Source organism: Staurois parvus, unplaced genomic scaffold, assembly GCF_062004578.1.
Source record: "Staurois parvus isolate SC_StPar_1 unplaced genomic scaffold, SC_StPar_1.0 ptg000172l, whole genome shotgun sequence".
NCBI classification, from domain to species: Eukaryota; Metazoa; Chordata; class Amphibia; order Anura; family Ranidae; genus Staurois; species Staurois parvus.
The window spans coordinates 2,152,598-2,171,816 of NW_028317968.1; the positions used below are offsets into that span (position 1 = coordinate 2,152,598).

Here is a 19,219-nt window from a genome sequence, read left to right on the forward strand (position 1 = left end):
GGAAAAGTAGGGGGGTCGTCTTATACGCCCAGTCGTCTTATACGCCGGCAAATACGGTATATATGTATGTATATTTTGCATCTGAATCAGCTTGGTCACATTTTTGCACTGGTCACTTTATATATTTGTTTGAGGGGTTGATTTATTATATATTACACATGATTGTTATATAAGGCATAGGTTCTGAAAATCCATCAGGATCTCAGGTCACACAGGATTTGAACACTTTTATTGGAGCACATTGTTGCACTGTATTTATATAGTATTTCAGTATATTATTTATACGTTATGAGGTTGGTTTATTTAGCGCTGCACTATATTATTAATTGAATATCACTACCCTTTTCTACACTTTAACTGTGATTTTTTTTTCTTTTGTTACGTGCAACATCATGCACAAAGCATACGCCCAACTGTGTCAGTAACTTGTTTGATAGATCTCCCTTAGGAGCTAACTCAGTCAACCAATTAAAAAAAGAAAAAAAAAAGTTATGTAACTATATGTGCTGACACGATCAACAGAATAACAAAAAATGCATTTTTACAATAAGTATCAGCATCAGAAAAAAAAAATCCTTGTCTTTGTACTTGTGAAAAGCAGTTTGTTCTTTGCAAGCAGAGCTGACGACATACAGAACAATGCTTTCTGTTTAGAAATTAACATAATGCTGTACTTTGCCTGATATAAAAAGCATGCAGACATTACATAGTAGGCACTGTTTTCCCTGAGCATTGGAGATTCTTACCTGACAGAGTAACAATTCCCCTTTAGAAGAGAACATCTCCCATGCAAATACCCAAAGCTACCTATTGTTGTACTGACAGAATGTCACTGCATCTGAAGGTTTTGTAGAATTATTTTGTAGCAAGCAGTTGAAGCAATAAAAAACTACTTGCTTTGCTGATCTCAATTTGCTTTAACCACTTCAAGTCCGGACACTTTCACCCCCTTCCTGTCCAGGCCAATTTTCAGCTTTCAGTGCTATCACACTTTGAATGACAATTGCGCGGTCATGCAACTCTGTACCCATACCCCCTTTTTTTTTTGAGACAGATAAAACTTTATTTTGGTGGTATTTATTCACCAGTGGTATTTTTTTTTTCTATACAAATGAAAACGTCCAAACATTTTGGAAAAAAAAAGTGTTTTTCTTATAAAATTTTGCAAATAAATAACACAGGTCTGCAAAAACATTTTTTCAAGAGCTGTTTTGGTTATTCCACGTAATCTTTATGTTTTTTGGTGCGCTGAATCCGAAAATAACCTCCATTTTGTCATAGGACATCACGTTTTCTGACAATTTAAGTAGCTATGTTAAATAAGGCAATACCTCAAAATAAATGGAAATAGACTTATAAAATTAAAGTTTTATTACAATTTTTTCATGAAAATCCTTTTTTGAACTGAAATGAGCTCACCTACACACACTAAACTCGATTCTTCTTCCCTGTGAGGCTCCTCTTGGTGCATTTACGCTTGTGAGTAGCATCTGGAATGTGTCTCTGAAGCATCCAACAGTAGTCTGCCATCATTGTAATGCTCCATTTTCCGTGATATCTCCTTTCCATCTCTTTAATGACTTGGTAGAATCGTTCACCTTGTTCCTCACTCGCAGCTCCTAAATTTTCAGGAAAGTAGTCAAGGTGGGACTGGAGGAAATGCACTTTCAAACTCATCAGGCAACCTAAAGCTTGAAATGCTTTTAGCATTCGTCCAATCTTTTTGTAGTGAGGATCTTTGTTATTGCCTAACAATTTCTGTACGACTTCTTTAAATGCAATCCACCCTTCTTTTTGAGGATCCATCCATGGTATTGACAAACTCTTGATCAACTATAAGCCTTCTAATGTCTGGTCCAACGAACACACATTCCTTCAATTTTGCCTCCGACAGGCCTGGAAATTTGGTGACAAAGTATTTGAAGCATTCTCCATGATTTTACGAATTGCTTCATCAATCCCAATTTTATGTGGAGAGGTGGTAGAAGAACTTTATGGGAAGGTACCAAAGTTTCTCGGAGGACATTTTTTTCACCGACTGTTAGCACCCTCGACTGCCAACTCTTCTTGGTCCAGTGATTTTGTTGGTTTCGACTGTCCCATAGACACAGAAAACAGGGGTATTTGGTATCCCACCCACTGGATTCTTCAGGAAAGATTAACCCCTTCTATCATTAGAAGCACAGACTCAGGGCTGAGGCTTACACATACAACATGCTGCTGAGTATCCCAGTAGTCAGACATGTCACTCAGAGCAGCACTTGTATTCACCCCCTTTGCAGGGGGGGGCAGAGATTGTTTACCTGCAAATAACAAAGGGCCAGAAGAGAACTAGGGAAATGAGGAAATAGAATTTTTTTCCCTAAAACTTGCTTAGCTTATGTATATATTGCTGACCATCAGATTTACAGTGCTATATTTTTTTTTACATAACTCGGACAACCCCTTTAAGGTTTTTATGGCATTTTATATCTTAAATGCACTTATATGAATTAATTAATAGTAATTTGGACTTTAAATTTGGTTAAAAACCCATAATATAAAAAAAATACCACAAATTTGATAAATTTGAAGACAATTTTGCATTTTGTGGCAAATCATGACGTCTAGGAGTTTTTTCAATATTTTGTTTTCAGCACACCAAAATACATGGAAATTAGATGAAAATAATCAAACAGCTTTTTAGTCACAGACTTGTGTAATCTTTCTTCATAAATCTTGGCCAAAATGTATTCAGCTATCTTTTTAGTAAAAAAAAAAAAAAAAAATTAGTTTATAACCAAAAATTATAATTTTCTTACATTTTTATTTTTTTGTATTATTATTTTTTTTAAACATACTGTCACCCTAGCGACACTGTACTACTTGTGGGGGGGGGGGGGGGTGATAAAGATTTTCACTCATAAAGGTTGTAAAAGCAATAATTTCTCCTTGTACCATGTGACCTCTGTGATCATTCACAGATTTCACACGTAGTAAGCAATGATGTCAAAAGTGACATCTTGCTTACTACTATTCATGGGATAACTGATTGGCCAATCAGTGATCACATGATCGGAACCTCGCACAGAGGTACCGTACAGCGTTCGCGGTGCCGCACGCTCCCAGGGAGCGCGAACAGGCAGGGAAGCGGGGAGGACATTTATAAAACGGCCACCAGCCACTGCACTGCTCCAGTCCGGATGTTTATATACATGGGGCGGATGGGAAGTGGTTAAAGTGGTTGTTAACCTCAGGCATAAAATATGAACAAAGCATTCCCTCTATAGTGTGTGCTTGTCCCAATCCAGAGTATGAAGTGTCATTTCTGTCTTCTGCCTTAAGCATGAGTCACTTCTGATGAGTTTTCTTGACCCCAAGAGAAAAATGGTGACAGGAAAGAGCACAGTCTGTGATTGACAAAAACTGGCTCTTTGTTTAGAAAGTTTGGAGATGCCCGCTCTAGAGAAAACATTTAAATTGAGGATTGTTGTTAAATCAACAAAATGAGCATTTTAAATCAGCTGACTTGTGCCAAAACCTAATTACCCTCTTTGCGCGCGCACATGCACACAAATGCACACACATCACACATGACACAAGAAAACAATGTTATCTGAAAGAAGTACATGTAATACTCTACCATAGGCATGTATAACTATCCAAATTTCTATCATTTTGCTGTGCAGCCTATTGATCTGAGTCTATACACTGTTGCCATCTGCCAGCTATACGTTTTTATCAGGCTTGCAGGGGCAGGTCCTGCTTAGTAAGTTAATGAGCAGAATAGGTTTACAGGCAGGCGGCAACTTTGAGGTAGGTACCACTAGTGTACTGACACAGTTAGGAGCAGGCTGGATCCATGGTAGTTACATACAGTATACATAATCCAAAGTGGCCTTGTAAGTAAACACCAATCACAGGAACACGGCTGTTAGATATTAAAGTGTTATTAAACCCACAACAGTAAAATCAGTCTGTATATGCAGTAAAGCATGCTTGTTATACTCACTGTGGAACCTAAGGGGTTAATCCTCTGCATTGTGTGAGAAGGCTGTTTGATCCTGCCTTCTATGACCCTCCCCTTCTTCTGCTGTCCCCAATCCATCTACTGATAGCACAGAGCTCTTAGGAGTCATTCTGCACATGCTCAGTTTGATGTGTATTGCTAGAGGTTTTTTTTTTCTTTGGGAGAGTGCATGTGATTAGCACAGGGCCAATCAGCACTGTCCAGACAAAGGGTCAGGGGTCATAGCCTCATAGGACAGTCAGAGCAGAATGAAAACTACTCCTACAAGCTTTAACCAGTGCTCAGCAGGACACTGATAGAAGTCACAAAACCGCTATACACAGCTGATGAGAAAAGGTATTTAGCAGTTTATATTTACTAAAATAATTGCATTTCCATGTTCTACGTACTGTGGGAGACCAGATATAGTGAATGCAGGGTCCTGGGTTTAGTAACACTTTAAGAAACAGATCTACAATTCCTTTATGCAGAAACTCTTCAAACCTGTTTTTCAGGAACCATTATTTAGACAATAGCTTAAATGATGGCACACAGAAGTGGAAAACAAAGGAATAGAGAAATGTGCAGGCCTTTATAGAAAATAATAGCCAATACCTTGTTCCCATTGCTATACATTTCAAACATACAGAGCTGGTGAAAAATATGGGCACACTTTTTCAGCTTCCCAACAGCAGTAGGCTTGATGGATTTGCTTTCCGAAGTTTCACTGTATCCAGAAGGAGTAGTCAATGTCTCCATGCAAATGATACAGTCCTTAAAAATAAGAAAGGAAAAGGTTGCATACAACATATAATAACATTCTCTACACCATGCATATCTTTTTATGGTATGAAGAGTGCAATCATACTTCTTCTGGAGGCTTCTCAATGGTTTCCAAGTATTTCTTCACAACTTGTTCTGGGTCAGTCACTCCTGAAAGAAACACATTACAGTCCTGTAAGGTTAAAAACACAAGGTTTAGAGCAAAATATATGTACTTCAATGTACAGTCATTTGAAAAGTAAGTACATCCCATGGCAACTGTTGACTTTTTTTCAACATACCCAAATAAGCCAACATTAGATCTGTGTTCAAAAAGTACCTATAGATAGAAGGAATACACTTGAACAAAAAATACATAAAATTGACATGGTGTATTCATTCTCCAAATTTAAAATGTTCCTTGGAGAGCACAGAGGTGGACTCTGTCCTATTTAAACCTCAGACATCTAGGGTCTGGTGTTCTCAGTCCTCGGGGTTGTTGACCTGAGATGTCTTTTATCCAAATCAAAAGATCTTGTGAAGGCCCTCAGAAAAAAAAGGTTGTGGATGCCTAGGAGTGTGGAAATGGATTTAATAAGGATTGTCAAATGATGTGAAATCAATCACTCCACTGGAAGGAAAATAACCTACAAGTGGTATAGATTTCAAATGACTGCTAATTTATTCAGAACTTAGAAGCTTACCATTTGACGCTGAAAGGGATCACCCAATTTAACCTGCATACAAGGTGTGCTAAAATAAAAAAAAAAAAACAAAACAAAACAGAATTTTGTCTTACCTGTACAGTATGCAGGCAACATATTCATATACTGTGGTTACAGGTGTGTACCTTCAGATGACTAACCACCGGCAGGCTTATGAAGAATGCCCCCCCTGGGACTCCTTTCCTATAACCCTATTCCACTCCATGAATCCTTTTTTTGTGGCAAGCAATGCAGAATAAACCAAGGAAAGGGAGGGAGATTGGGCCATGTCCTGTAATGTACTTAAAGATACGGAATTTACAGGTAAATCAAAATTCCTTTTATCTTAATCTTACAGTACAGTACACCTGGGATGTCCCCAAGCAATGAATATGAAGGGTGGGTAATAAACAAAAATAACTGTGCCAACCGGATCAAAAACCAGCAGGGGTCAAAAGACTCATGCTTAAAATGCCACTGTGACAATCCTGCAGCCAAAAGCTGCATCTGCAGAAGACTGGAAGCACACCTGCTAAAACTTCCAGAAAACAAGCACAGAAGATCTGAAGGTGGCCTTACACAGTTGGGCTACAGAGACTTTCTGTTGTAATGCCTGGGAAACCTCCACCAATCTGATGAAATGTACGTGAAACAGCAAAGGAGGTTTTGGCTGAAGAGCAAAAGCTCTTGCAATCATGTTCCTTATCCATTGTGCATTGGTGGATTTTAAAGCTGGGTGCCCCTTGCAAGGTCCCGAGGAGAGAACAAACAGGGATTCGGTTTGTCTGATAGAAGCAATAATTTTGAGATATTCTCTAATGAATGACCACGTCCAGGCAGTGTAGAGACTGTTCCTTTGAATGCTTAGAAGGAGGGCACAAGGAGGATACAATGTCTTCACTGAAGTGAAGAAAAAATGCTCTTGGGCGTAAGACAAACGTGTTGTGAAGTATGATGAAAGGCTCTTTGTAGGAAGGGCCACCAGTTCAGAAACACATCTGACAGATGTGATAGCTACAAAATGGCTACTTTGCCAGCAGGGAGTCCCTGGGGAATACCCCTAATGAGTTCAAAAGGTGGTTTATGAAAGACAGCAAGAACCAAATTATGGTTCCAGGAAAGCACAGGATTCTGCAAGGGGGCCTGATACAAGAAACACCTTGAATAAAGGGTTTGGTTTTTTTTCATTTACGAGACTGTGAATCCAGAGGAATGATGGTTATGGCCAAAACCCAACCTTTAAGGTTTGCTTAGGGACATGTTCTGGTCAAAACCTGTTTGCAGGAAGACCAGAATGCAGGGCACAAAGTAATTTTTGGGACTCATTTTACTGTGTTTACACCAGGCAAAATAAGATTTCCAGGCATGATAATGGCTTTTCTTGCTTTCAACAAGGTAGAAATCACAGACTCCGAAATCCCTCTGTCCTTTAATATCTGGGTTTCAACAGCCATGTTGCTAAAGACAGAGACTTAGAAGCAGGATGGAAAAGAGGACCTTGAGATAGCAGATCTGGCCTGTTGGGATGGGGCCAGGGGTTGGATGCTAGAGGTCTGCCTGGGTACCAGGTTCTTATGGTTCCAGTTTAGCGCAAATAAAATCACCACTTTTCTCTTTTGCTCTATTTAATGGAGTAGGCAAGGCAGAATTTCCAATGGAAGGAAACCATAAATAAGCTTGAAATAAGAGATTATTAGAGCATCCAAGGCCAGGGGTAGAGGTAGCTTTTTGGTGAATCTTGAGACTAGGTTATCTACATCCAGAATCACCCATATATGGCATATCCTATTCAACTCATCTGGTTGAAGAAAATAGTCCCCTTGGTTCATGTGGTGGTGGCTGAGATAATCTGCCTCGCAGTTGTCTATTCCTGGGATGTGGACTGCAGAAAATAGCTGGACAGTAAGAGTATGGCTACAAGAGAATCTGGTTTCCTTCCTTCAAGGCAGCCAGGCTCCTCAAGCTCCCATGATGGTTGATATATGCTGCTGTGGTGGCACTGTCAGACTGCACCTGGATTGGGTGTCCCTTCAGAAAGAGAGTCCAGTGTTGCAAGGAAAACCTGACTGCTCTGAGCTCCAGGACGCTGATGGAGAACTTGGTTTCCTCTCTTGACCATGTTCCTTGAACTGTCAAGGACTGGAACACTACTCCCCAGCCTGTTAAAATTTGCATCTGTTGAAAGGACTTTTGTAGAGGAAGTAGGACTTCTCCCCTGTTAGGGCTGGGGTGGTAATCCACCAAACCAAGGAAGTTCTTACTTGGCTGGATAGGAGCATGTGTAAGTTGAGTGAAGAATCCTGCCTTTTACAAGCTGACAAAATGTTTTGTTAGAGAGTTCTTGACTGAAATTGGGAAAAAGGCATTGCCTCAAAGGAGGCGATCATTACCCTATAACTCTTATAAAGAATCTCACTTTAGGATTTCTCTTCAATCTCAGTTCTCGAGCATGATTTTATAGAAAAGGAGTTTCTAAGAAGAAAGACTTTCGTTTAGGATGTGGCCAGAGCTAGACCCAAATATTGCAGGTGAAGAGAAGGATTTTTTTTTTTTTTAATTGAGTATCCAGCTGAAAGCCTGGAGCAGTTGAATTGTTCTGTGAACATTTTCTGACAACTGACTGGGAGATGAGTCTGTCAGAAGAAGGTCATCTAGACAGCCCATGATTTGAATGCCCTGGGATCTGAGCAGGGCCAGCACAGGCGTCAAGACCTTTGTGAACATTCTGGGAACAGAGGATAGGCTGAAGGGAAGTGCAACAAACTGGAAGTGATTTTCTGCCACTGTGAAATAGAGAAAGCGGTGATGGGGTGGGTAAATGGGAACATTCTGATAGGCATCTTGGATATTCCCTGATGTCAGGTATTCTCCTTCTCTCAGAGAGGAAAATTACTGACCTTGTAAAGAGGCATTTTAAAGAGTAAAGAGGGGAAGGTTTTCTGGCTTTTTGTGGGCCAAGGCTTTGAAGTTGAAGCCAGGGTAGAATGGACAGGTGCTCAGCGTTTTGAGGAGACAGGGGCTCCTGAGGAAGAGGTTTTTTGGAATCTTCCTTTGTGCAAGTAAAACCTTTCCTTCCATTGACCTCTTTTGGCACCTCACCAAATGGATGCCTTCCTTGCAAGTGTATACTTCTGAGGCACCTTTTGCAGGCAGCTTCATCTGCCCAAGCTTTAAACCAACAGATTCTGCAAATGTGAATGAATATTAGAGCCATTCTGCAAATCTGTCTCATGTTCTAGGGCATCCACACAAAAAAGGCAACTGCTGTAACAGCATGATCCTGAAACACAGAGTCATGTTAAACATTCATTGTCCAAGTCTAGTGAGCTGCAGTTTGACATACTGAAGTGGCAGCAAGAGCCGAAATGCAGGGCATGGCCTGCAAGAGCAAAGAAAGCCCAAAATCTAAAATCCCAAACTTTCTATCTGCAGAATCTTTAAAAGAAGGAACATCTTCAATATTTACAGTCAAATGTTTGTGTATAACAGAGACAGCAGGATCTACTACAGGAATAGATCACTTCTTTGCAAACCCATTTTGCTCCTGGATAGACTTTGGGGGGAATGAAAATCCATGCTGGTGTTACCCAGTCCTCATTGACTGCATATTCTATCTGTTCTTGAGGGAATGTTTTGAAGAATTTAGTGGGTTTCTTTACACCCAAAGGTGTATGGCTAGACAGAGAGTGCCAGACTGCACAATGCCAAGGCTCTTGTGGACAGAGGCAATGAGCTCTTTTCAACATTAGCAAGCTTGTGATGTGAAGCTCTCTTGCCATTAAAACAGTAGTCTTGGGAATAAAAAAAACTTCTGAAGCTTCCTGCAATACTACCCCAATATCATCTTTCCCTTCTGTGTCTGCATCCTCTAGGACTACCATTATCAGGATCCAACTCAGATTTTAAAATGGAAATAGGAGAAGCAGGGCCTTTCTGAGCCATCAAGGATGGTTGTGCTAAGGTCATAATCTAAGGAATTGTAACATAGATGTGGAAAATGCTGCTTTTGTCAGGTAGGCTGCATGGTATGTACCTGAAATAGAACTAGAATTGGATGCAGACGTCGGTGTTGGAACTGGGTCCTGCTGCAATGCAAGGGATACAATCTGAGACTGAATGTTGAGTTTGCTTTGGCAGAGCAAACTGGTTCCCTTTCACCTGGTCTCCGCCATAGTTATAAGTAAGGGTATTCCCCTTGGGGGTACTCATGGAGTAGAGTTCATGAAATACGGTAAGTGTGCCTGGGAAGAGTACATAGCAACTCAGGTGTAGAGCATCCTGTAACAAATCTTTGTGGCAAAGGGATGGGAGGAAATCTCTAGGCCGAAGTGGCATTAAAGTGTGTGACCAGCAGTGGGATGCAACACCTGGTTATTAACCTGAGGCTGAGTGATTTAAATTTTAGTGGCAAGTTTGAAAAGTATATATCTTGAAGTGAAACTAATCCGATGTATGCTGGGTCTGATATTTCCACTTCTGAATCTGGTGTTTTTGTGTCTGGAGCAGGGCAGCAAATGATTATGTACTTTCTGTTCATGTTGTCTCTGGCATTCGGGGCTGTCATTAGCAATCATTGCGCCCTGTATAACCTACATGACCCCTCACTAGTTAGTAGGGATGTAACACAGAAAGATGACTGTGGTAGTGAATGCAGTTAAAACATACTGCTATTTCAGTCCCAAGTGGACCCTGGTGCAGGGAGGCCAGATACATACACATCGTGGCAGCCCTGTCACCTGCACTTTTGAGTCTAGCATCGTAAATTGGCAACATTGAGTAAAATATTTACTTTACGGATTGACATACAGGGTGAACAGCAAACTTAAGGGATGTCCCGTATCCTCAGGTTTGTCTTACTTGGAGACTGATCCCCTTTAAACTGTGAGCTATTCTGCCTGCTACTAGGAGGATACCCCAGGGAATAGGCATTTCTCTATGTGGGCCATCTTGCTTTTTTTTTTTTTTTTTTTGATTGTCTGGCATGCATGTGACATCACTAAGCTGGTAAGAATTCTGCCCATGCCATCCATGTGTGCGTGGCCAGTGAGCCACGATAGAGACATTTACAGGTGTATCCTGTGCATTCTGTCCAGGATGTATGCCTCTGTGTGCATCTGCCATGGTCAGTATACACAGGAAAAAAAACTAATAGAAGTTGGAGGAGGCCGTTTTTTGCAGAAGAAACTTGGTCTCTTATCAAAAAATCCCTCTACATCTAGCAGTTTTTTAAATTTTTTTGAGTTCGTTTTCTCTTTATTGCTTCAGCATATTGTATTTTTGTGGAGTCAAAATAAATCACAAAGCAGCTGCCTGTTCTGACCTAATCATCTTATAAACCAAGTTCCAAAGTGAGTTTGGTGCAAATTCTCTTCTTTAAAGACATAGCACCTCAGGCTTTAAATATCCTATTTAAAATGGCCCCCTTAGGGCCAGTGCTCTGATATTACTGGGTAGATAATCAGTGGTTTTATTCACCTGCTTCTTATGTCTCTCATAGAAGTCAGATATCCCATGGTGAGTTGGTCACCATTGTCTCCCCTAAGGCTATAATGAAGATGCTACTCATAGTTGAGTAACTCAATTACTTATTCGCCACAGAGAATCCACCAAGGGAATATGAAACGATTATAAGGCACTCGAGCAGCTGCAGTAGTTGGGTGGAAATGGAAATTCTGGAGGATACTGGAGTTTATGAAAGACATAAGCCAGTATGTGATTCAACATACCAGCAAAAATGCAAACTACTGGTTAAGGTGCAGATGGTGTTTAATCTCCAACTTTCTTTTGTGCTTTCTTGTACAGATGAATGTATTCCTTTGTGAACGGAACACTTTTATAGAGGAAACGGCTGTATGGATTAAGCTATTGTACACAATATACTAGTGTTCAGATTGTCAGGTACTGTATTTCCTTTCATGGCCTAAATGATTTAAATTTCTGTCACTATGATCTCTGGAAAGAATTATCCGTTTTTTTTTTTTAAGAAATACTATAAAGATGTTAAAAGAAAGAAGGTTACCAATACTGGTAAATTAAAGAAATTCCCAAATTAAAAATGAAGCTAATGAGCAAGTATGCTGTACAACATGTATGTGTCTCAAACTTTATTTTTGAATTTTGAGAGTGTACCTTCAACCCTTTCGTGCCCAGAACTCATTGAAGCCTAGATGCTAAAGTTAGCAGCACCAGTTAACTTGACTGTAAAACTAATCTAGATTTAAAAAGGAAATCCATAAAAAGGACATACAACAGGTAAGCTTTATTATTTATTACAGGTACTTGTATAGTGCCATCAGTTTTACACAACGCTTTACATATATTTTGTACATTTACATCAGTCCCTAACCCTCAAGGGGTGTACAATCTAAGGTCCCTAACTCACATTCATACATACACATACTAGGGACAATTTGGTACAGGATCCAATTAACATACCAGCATGTCTGTGGAGTGTGGGAACAAACCGGAGTACCCGGAGGAAACCCACGCAGGCACAAGGAGAACATGCAAACTCCAGGCAGGTGGTGCCGTGGTTGGGATTCAAACCAACTACCCTAGTACTGCCAGGCGGAAATGCTTACCATTTAGCCCCTGTTCTTTTGTTATGCATGTTTTTGTTTGTTTTTTTCTTTGAAGCCTTCAGCTTGCATTCAATCACTAAGTCATAGCTGACATAGTGATCATATGATTGGGAACCATTCTGATTGGTTCCCAATCATTAACAGAAGCTAAAGCTGTCCGTGACACCTGGGTTTGACAGCTGGTAACTGTCAAATGGAGAATGTTTATTCTTGTATCCTCAGCAGGGGGCACTGTGCTGAGCAATGTTGATATACAGATTGCCAAAGGAAAGGAAAGGTAAAATGACTGTAGTACTGAAAATGTGACACCCCACAATACTATGTTCATATTGCTAGACTGACCATATCTAAAATGTTCTGGGACATAAGTAGTTTTTTTCAGAAAAGCTATACAGGATAGTTAGGCAAGATTAAGCACATTCTAACCTTTAAAGGATAAGTTCACCTCTTTCTTTTTTTTCTAAATTCCAGCTCCCCTATGTACCAATATAGCATTAATCTACTTTTGAAGAAATTCCAAAGCTTTCCATTTATTCTACCCACTTTTACGTCAGCGTCTAGATGGCTGTCCAAAAAGCTTCTCCATTATTTCCAGGAGAGACTTTCGGTCATGACACAGGAAGGGCTGCCCTACACTGCGTGTATGGCAGGCCATTCAAGTGGATGAGCTGCCCTATGTGTGAAAAGCAAAAATGCTCTAAACCCCCCCCCCCCAAAAAAAAAAAAAACGCATGCGGGAGTGCGAGTTCCCTCTACACAGAGATGTGAACCGGGCTTGACAGCTGAGTGTCTCCATCCATTCCCTCCTATGTACTTGCATAAAGATGGCCATACACAATGCAATCTGATATATGTTAAGGTAGAACAATAAAAATCAATGTCTGTGTATTTAGCCCTGGTTCACATATATGCGGCCGTGCAGCTGCGTTTTGTGGGGGTACAAGAACCCATTCATTTGAATGGACTCCCGTGCCCTGTGACACGCAGGGAAGAAGTCCCTGCACTTCTTACGAAAACGCAGCCCACACGGGAACCTCGGTTCCCAGTACGGTTGCGTTTTCCAGTGCGGGCGGCATGCCATTAGAAATAATGGCACCCGCCCGCGGGTCCGCATACCTCTGTGCGGGTGGTGCGGCTGCACGGATTTTCATGTGGATCCACAGTGGCACCACCTGGCACAGATGTGAACCTAGCCTTAGTGGGAACAGTGATCACTGACTGATTGTATTTCATTTAATAGTCGTGCACCTGGAAGTGGGTGGGAGTATAGATGATGCAGGGGGTGTGCTAATGAGGTCATCTGGTCATCTCCTTCCTGTGCCATGACCTAAAGGCTCTGCTGGAAATAAGGCAGAAGAGAAGAAGTTTTTTTGCCCAGCCATCTGGACACCGACATAAAGGTGGGTAAAAAAAATGGTAAGCTTTTGAATTTCTGCAAAAGAAGTACATTAATGCTATACAATACTGGTACTCAGGGGACCTGGAATTTAGAGAAAAAGAAAAAAAAGGTGAACTTATCCTTTAATGATTATTGCCACATCGCCTCTAAACATACATCGCATGTATTGTTTGTCATTACTGAAAAAAATTTGTGCTATAAACTGCTTAATAATTACTTTCCCAAGCAGTGTAGAAATAAGGTAATAAAAAAAAGAAATAAAAACCAAAATTAATATCAAAATATGTGTGAGAGGGTCAACAAATCTACCTTTTTTTGGCATTTTCCTCAATTTTCTAACTGAGCTTTTAGAGCGTTTACTGGTCACGTGTGGGTTGGAGGGTGGAGGTGCAGAGGTAAAACGCACGGGGAGCCCAGCCGCAGACATCAGAATAGCCGTCATGCCTAGATGTACATCAAGTCCACATGCAAAAAAAAGGAAACAATGGGATAGGGTAGGAAACAAAAATTATAAAAAAAAAAAAAAATCCAGATAAAATGGATGGATACAACACAAAGTATGTGTAAACGCAAAAAAAAAAAGAAAAAGGAATTGGTCATAAAAAGTGAAAAAAAAAAAAAAAAAAAAAGAAGTGTTGCAACATCTACACCAAATGATTTTCCATTGTTGCTCTTCATGCAGCCTAGGACTAAGAAACAAGGTGCAAGCTGTGCACAGACTACAATGCGCAGTTACACAAATGTTTCTTTAAAATTTGCATTGGGTCACTAAAATACTATTGAAAGAAAAAGGTCCGTGACAGCATGGACCTTTCACCTTTAATAGAAGAGGCATACATACCTTCACTTAAATGGAAGAATATTTTGGTTTGTTGTAGTAATTTAAACATTCATGCATGAAGCTCAATGTTCTCTACTCCAGCATGTTTTTTTGAGTGCTTTACCAGCTGTTTCTTTTTATCATTTTAACTACCATGTTTATTTTTATTAGCATTGTACTTTAAATAAGAGACTACGTTCTCTGGCTTGCTTGTACTCTGCCAAGAAGTGTTGTTATCAAGGATGATTCCTTGCATCAATAAAGTTCAATGTCAAATGGATGGAAGGCCTTTACTTTTGGGTATGGCTCTTTAGGTACATCTCTAGCCACTCCTTTATTTAAAGGGTAAGTTCACCTTTTGACCATCAATAATAAATGCACATTTTTTGGGGGGCATTTATTATTTTTTGCTGCAGGAGCCTGTAAACCACTACACCAGCGAACAGCATGCCATGCAGGTCTCCTGCTGACCTGTCAGTATATCTGCTTGCCAGGAAGATTCAATGAACTACCACAGTGCTCCACAGCCGCTAAGGCTGTCGGGACTTGAACACTGTGAATGAATGACGCGGATATACGGGGCCCTGCACGGCCGTGCTGTTTTTAAAAAGTGACAACTAGTACATGGAACTTCTCCCTGCACTGCTGTCATGGGGCTTTGGCAATCAGACGGCAGCTGCAGCATTGGGAGCATGTTACATGTTCCACCCTAAAAACGGATGAAACATGTATCATGTTCCCAAATGAGAACTTATCCTTTAAGTTTTGGACAGAGTAGTAAATAGTTAAAATCCTTCTTAGGCTTTTTTTTTTGTCTTTTTGGTTATCTGTTTTTCATTGGGTAGATTTCCCTTCCATTCCTCTCCAAGACATACAACAGGAAGTGAATTCAATAAAAGGTTAGATAAATGTCCCCCCCCCTTAGGTCTCATGCACATAGTCGTTTGGGGCTGCATGATGTAAATTTGCCAGGAATCCACAAGTGCTGAGTACAGTCTCCCATAGAAATCAATGGCTGTGCACAGGTATGCCAACAGTTGCATAAACGCGCATGCACGACCCTGGATGCACACTGTCTGCATCCAATAGCGCACAGGTGTACACCCACACAAGTATCAGGGTAAACCTCTTAGATTGTAAGCTCCAAGGAGCAGGGCCCTCCTAACCCTCTTGTATTGAACTGTATTGTCTCCGTTAAATTGTAAAGCGCTGAGCAAACTGTTGGTGCTATATAAATCCTGTATAATAATAAAAATACAAGTACAGCTATTGGTTTCTATGGGTGGTTGTATGCAGCATGTGTGATTCTCGGCTGAGAAATACACCCAAATCTAATGTCATACAGCCCGAGATGCCTATGTGCATGAGCCCTTGGTCAGTTGACTCAATATTTAAATACAATTTGCCTGGAGATACAATTTATTATATAAATGAGAACATTTTAATTTTATTATGTTTGATGTTCCTTGTTATAAACCATTCCATATTACTAGGTATAAACAAGCGGACTGAGACAGATCAAGAAGCAAAAGTGGATGGAAAGCATGCTCCACAGAGGATAGTATGGATTGAGAGTCTAGTAAGCAAACAAAGAAAATACATAAAAAAACATGCAGAAAAATGTGTGCATATAAACCAAGTTAACTTACTATGTAGGATAGCTGGAGCTTGAAAACATGAGAATATTACTATGTGCATAATACTGCAATAAAAGTACATAGGAACATTTTTTGCAATATTTAAATTTTTTTAGATTAATGAATGAAAGGTATACCTATACTACCTAATCTCCAAACACGGAAAGGTTTCTTCACAGTAAGAGCTTTGAAAATGTGGAATAGACTCCCTCAAGAGTTGGTTCTGGCCAGCTCAGTGGATTGCTTCAAAAAAAGGCCTGGATTCTTTCCTAGAAACACAGAATATAACTGGATACTAACATTTATAGGTCAAGTTGATCCAGGGAATATCCGATTGCCTCTCGGGGATCAGGAAGGATTTTTTTTCCCAGCAGGAGCAAATTGGATCATGCTTAGGTGGGGTTTTTTGCCTTCCTCTGGATCAACTGTGGGTATAGGATTATAACTTTTTTTTTTTTTTTTAATGGTTGAACTGGATGGACTTTGTCTTTTTTCAGCTAGACGAACTATGTAACTATTGCATCATACCTTGCTTAAAATGATTATGGCTATCCTAGACCAGTAGTCAGTCCTTCTATGGGTGAAACAAATTGGGGATGTGGCTAGCGGTGGAAGGCTTGCAGTGTGTGCTGGAAGATTTTTGCTTGCTCAATAAAACCATTTGGATTTCCAAGATGTCATAGGTGTGAAGCCCATTTTTTTTAAATGAGGTGGAGGACTGGACACATTTTTTTTATTTTGAGCACGGATTTAAGGATGAATACCTAAAAGTAGAATTGCAACGCAAGGGTGCATTCATACCTGCAATCGCACCCTGCCTTGGAATAGATGCGAGAACCCCAGCAGGGATCCAGAGATTAGCTGTAAGAGGCTGACAGCTCCCACAGCTAATGGCAGCTGCTCACATGTAATTGCTCATGCGAGTGATCGGCCCTGGAGGGAGTCTGCGTTCAGGGCCAATCACTAGCATGTGATCTCTGCAAGAGCAATTACCAGTGAATAGCTGTGATTAGCTGAGATACCCGGCAGCCTCCCATAGCTTTCTAAAGGGGTGCCTCCTGCAGCTAATTGTGGGAATCCCGGAGGGGTTCTCACGTCTAATCCAAGGCATGGTGTGATTGAGGCTGTGAATGCACCCTAAGCCGTCTTAATAATGTCCCCTCACACCACCTACGCTGACTAACCAGTGTGGTAAAAGATGTATATACTTACCTATTTTCAGCCTGCTCTGGTCTGGTCTGGTCTTGTGATCTCCCCTGTGTCAGTCAGCAGCAGCTGCAGGGGACAGGAAGGTGAGCAGACAATGGATGGGAAATGGGAGCCTATAGGTGATGCCACTGCTCACAGACATTCCTAACCATTGTCAAGCATTCTATCCTCTCCCCTGCAACCACCACTGCCTGACATAGAAGATTATGTGACTAGACCAGAGCAGGCCGAAAACAGATTAGTATATACATCTTTTTTTTTTTAAAACGACTTTCAAGCTGTGAATCACTGTCGCACTTGTCTACAACTGAGGGAATGATTGAATGCACTATATAGACTTCACTTTCACCCCTTCAAGCCTGGACACTTTCACCCCCTTCCTGTTCAGGCCAACTTTCAGCGCTATCACACTTTGAATGACAATTGCGCGGTCATGCAACACTGTACCCATATGAATTTTTTAGCATTTGAGACGGATAAAGCTTTATTTTGGTGGTATTTATTCACCACTGGGAATTTTATTTTTTTTTCTATATAAATGAAAAACGTTTGAAAAAAAGTGTTTTTCTTATAAAATTTTGCAAATAATCTTTCATCATAAATCTTGGCCAAAATGTATTCAGTTATCTTTTTAGTAAAAAAACAAAAAAAACAACCCAAATTAGTTTATAACCATACTGTCACCCTAGCAGTACAGTGTCACCTACTACTTGTGGGGGGTGATGAAGATTTTTTTTTTTATTTTTACACCGATTGCTTTTTAAGCCTTTATGGGTATAAAAGCAATCATTTCTCCTTTTCTCTGGCTGCATTCTTGCAGACATTGAGAAATACTGTGTGAGCTGTGATTGGTCACAGCTTGTCACATGGTACAAGACTGTTGTGAATAGCCTTGTACCATGTGACCTCTGTGATCATTCACAGATTTCACACGTAGTAAGCAATCATGTTAGAAGCAACATCTTGCTTACTACTCTTCATGTGATCACTGATTGGCCTATCAGTGATCACATGATCGGGACCTCACACAGAGGTCCCATACAATGATCGGTCGCAGTGCTGCGCGCTCCCAGGGACCGCGCACAAGCAGGGAGGGCGTTTATAAATGGCCACCCACCTCTGCACTGCTCCGGTCCGGCCGTTTGTATACATGGGCCGGACAGGGAAGTGGTTAAATTACTGCAGCACTTGTCTACACCTTTAAAATTATGCAAACAACTGAGAGCACTATAAGGTCTCATGCGTACACGGCATTTTGCAGCCAATTTTAGGGGCCTCAAGCAGTTTTTTTTTTTTTTTTTACTGCTTCCAAATGGCCCTCTATGTTATCCTATAGGTCCATGCACACATAGACTTTTAGAAGCTTTCAGTAGCAGTAATGTTTACCAGCGGGAAACAAAACCCTGGGTCAGTGTGTCAAGGAGCAGCAGCGTTTTGGCAGAAAAAAAACACTTGACACGTCTAAACGCTAGGTGCGTTTAGCGCTTGAGCGTTAATTCATTTCAATGGCTAGAATAAACTATCATTCTGCCCAATGAAATGAATTAATGCCCAAGCGCTTGTAAAAGCATTAGATACTTTTACAAGCGCCAGGCGTCTTTTCTGCAAACACGCTGCTGCCAGGAGGAAGGCTTCTAGGAGAGTTTTTATTTTTTTTAATGTCCTGTGTGCATGAGGCCTAAAGACTGCCATTTTTGGATTCTTTAGGATTTACTTTCACATGCATTTTATACTGGAGAAGTTATTACAACGGTGAGGGTGGACGTATGTATTGTTTATTCATTTAACTATTTAGTATTGGTACTATCATTACAAAGGATTTAACACTTTAGTGAGTGGGGAGACTGCTTTGCTTTTTGGAGACGGGAGACCTGGAGACGGGCAATCTTTCTTTAAGAAGCATATTTGTTGGTGCAAAGTAGGATGTACTTAGAGTCAGGAGACTAGAGGCAGTATTGTGGGTAATAAGAGTCTTCATCCTGAATCCCATGATATTGAAATTTTTTTCAGAGGCCTCAGGGACAAGTACAAATGTAACGTTTTTGTAAAGGACAGTTATGTTTTAAAGTAAACGTAAATCTTAACTGCATGTTTGCTACAGAACTGTGTATTACAAACA

General features: G+C 40.5%; 1 protein-coding gene across 2 annotated transcripts in view; it reads right to left on the minus strand.

Moving 5' to 3' along the window:
- DTX2 (deltex E3 ubiquitin ligase 2) overlaps positions 1-19,219 on the minus strand; it is a 137,375-nt gene that overhangs the window by 26,931 nt on the left and 91,225 nt on the right. Inside the window, exons 5-7 of one of the 2 annotated variants that reach the window (XM_089676579.1) lie at positions 13,744-13,878; positions 4,857-4,921; positions 4,604-4,762 (exon numbers count right to left, since the gene is read on the minus strand). In XM_089676579.1, the coding sequence (XP_089532705.1) occupies positions 4,604-4,762; positions 4,857-4,921; positions 13,744-13,878 (359 nt within the window). The remainder of the gene's footprint in view (positions 1-4,603; positions 4,763-4,856; positions 4,922-13,743; positions 13,879-19,219) is intronic. The other variant, XM_089676580.1, reaches the window with a different exon arrangement.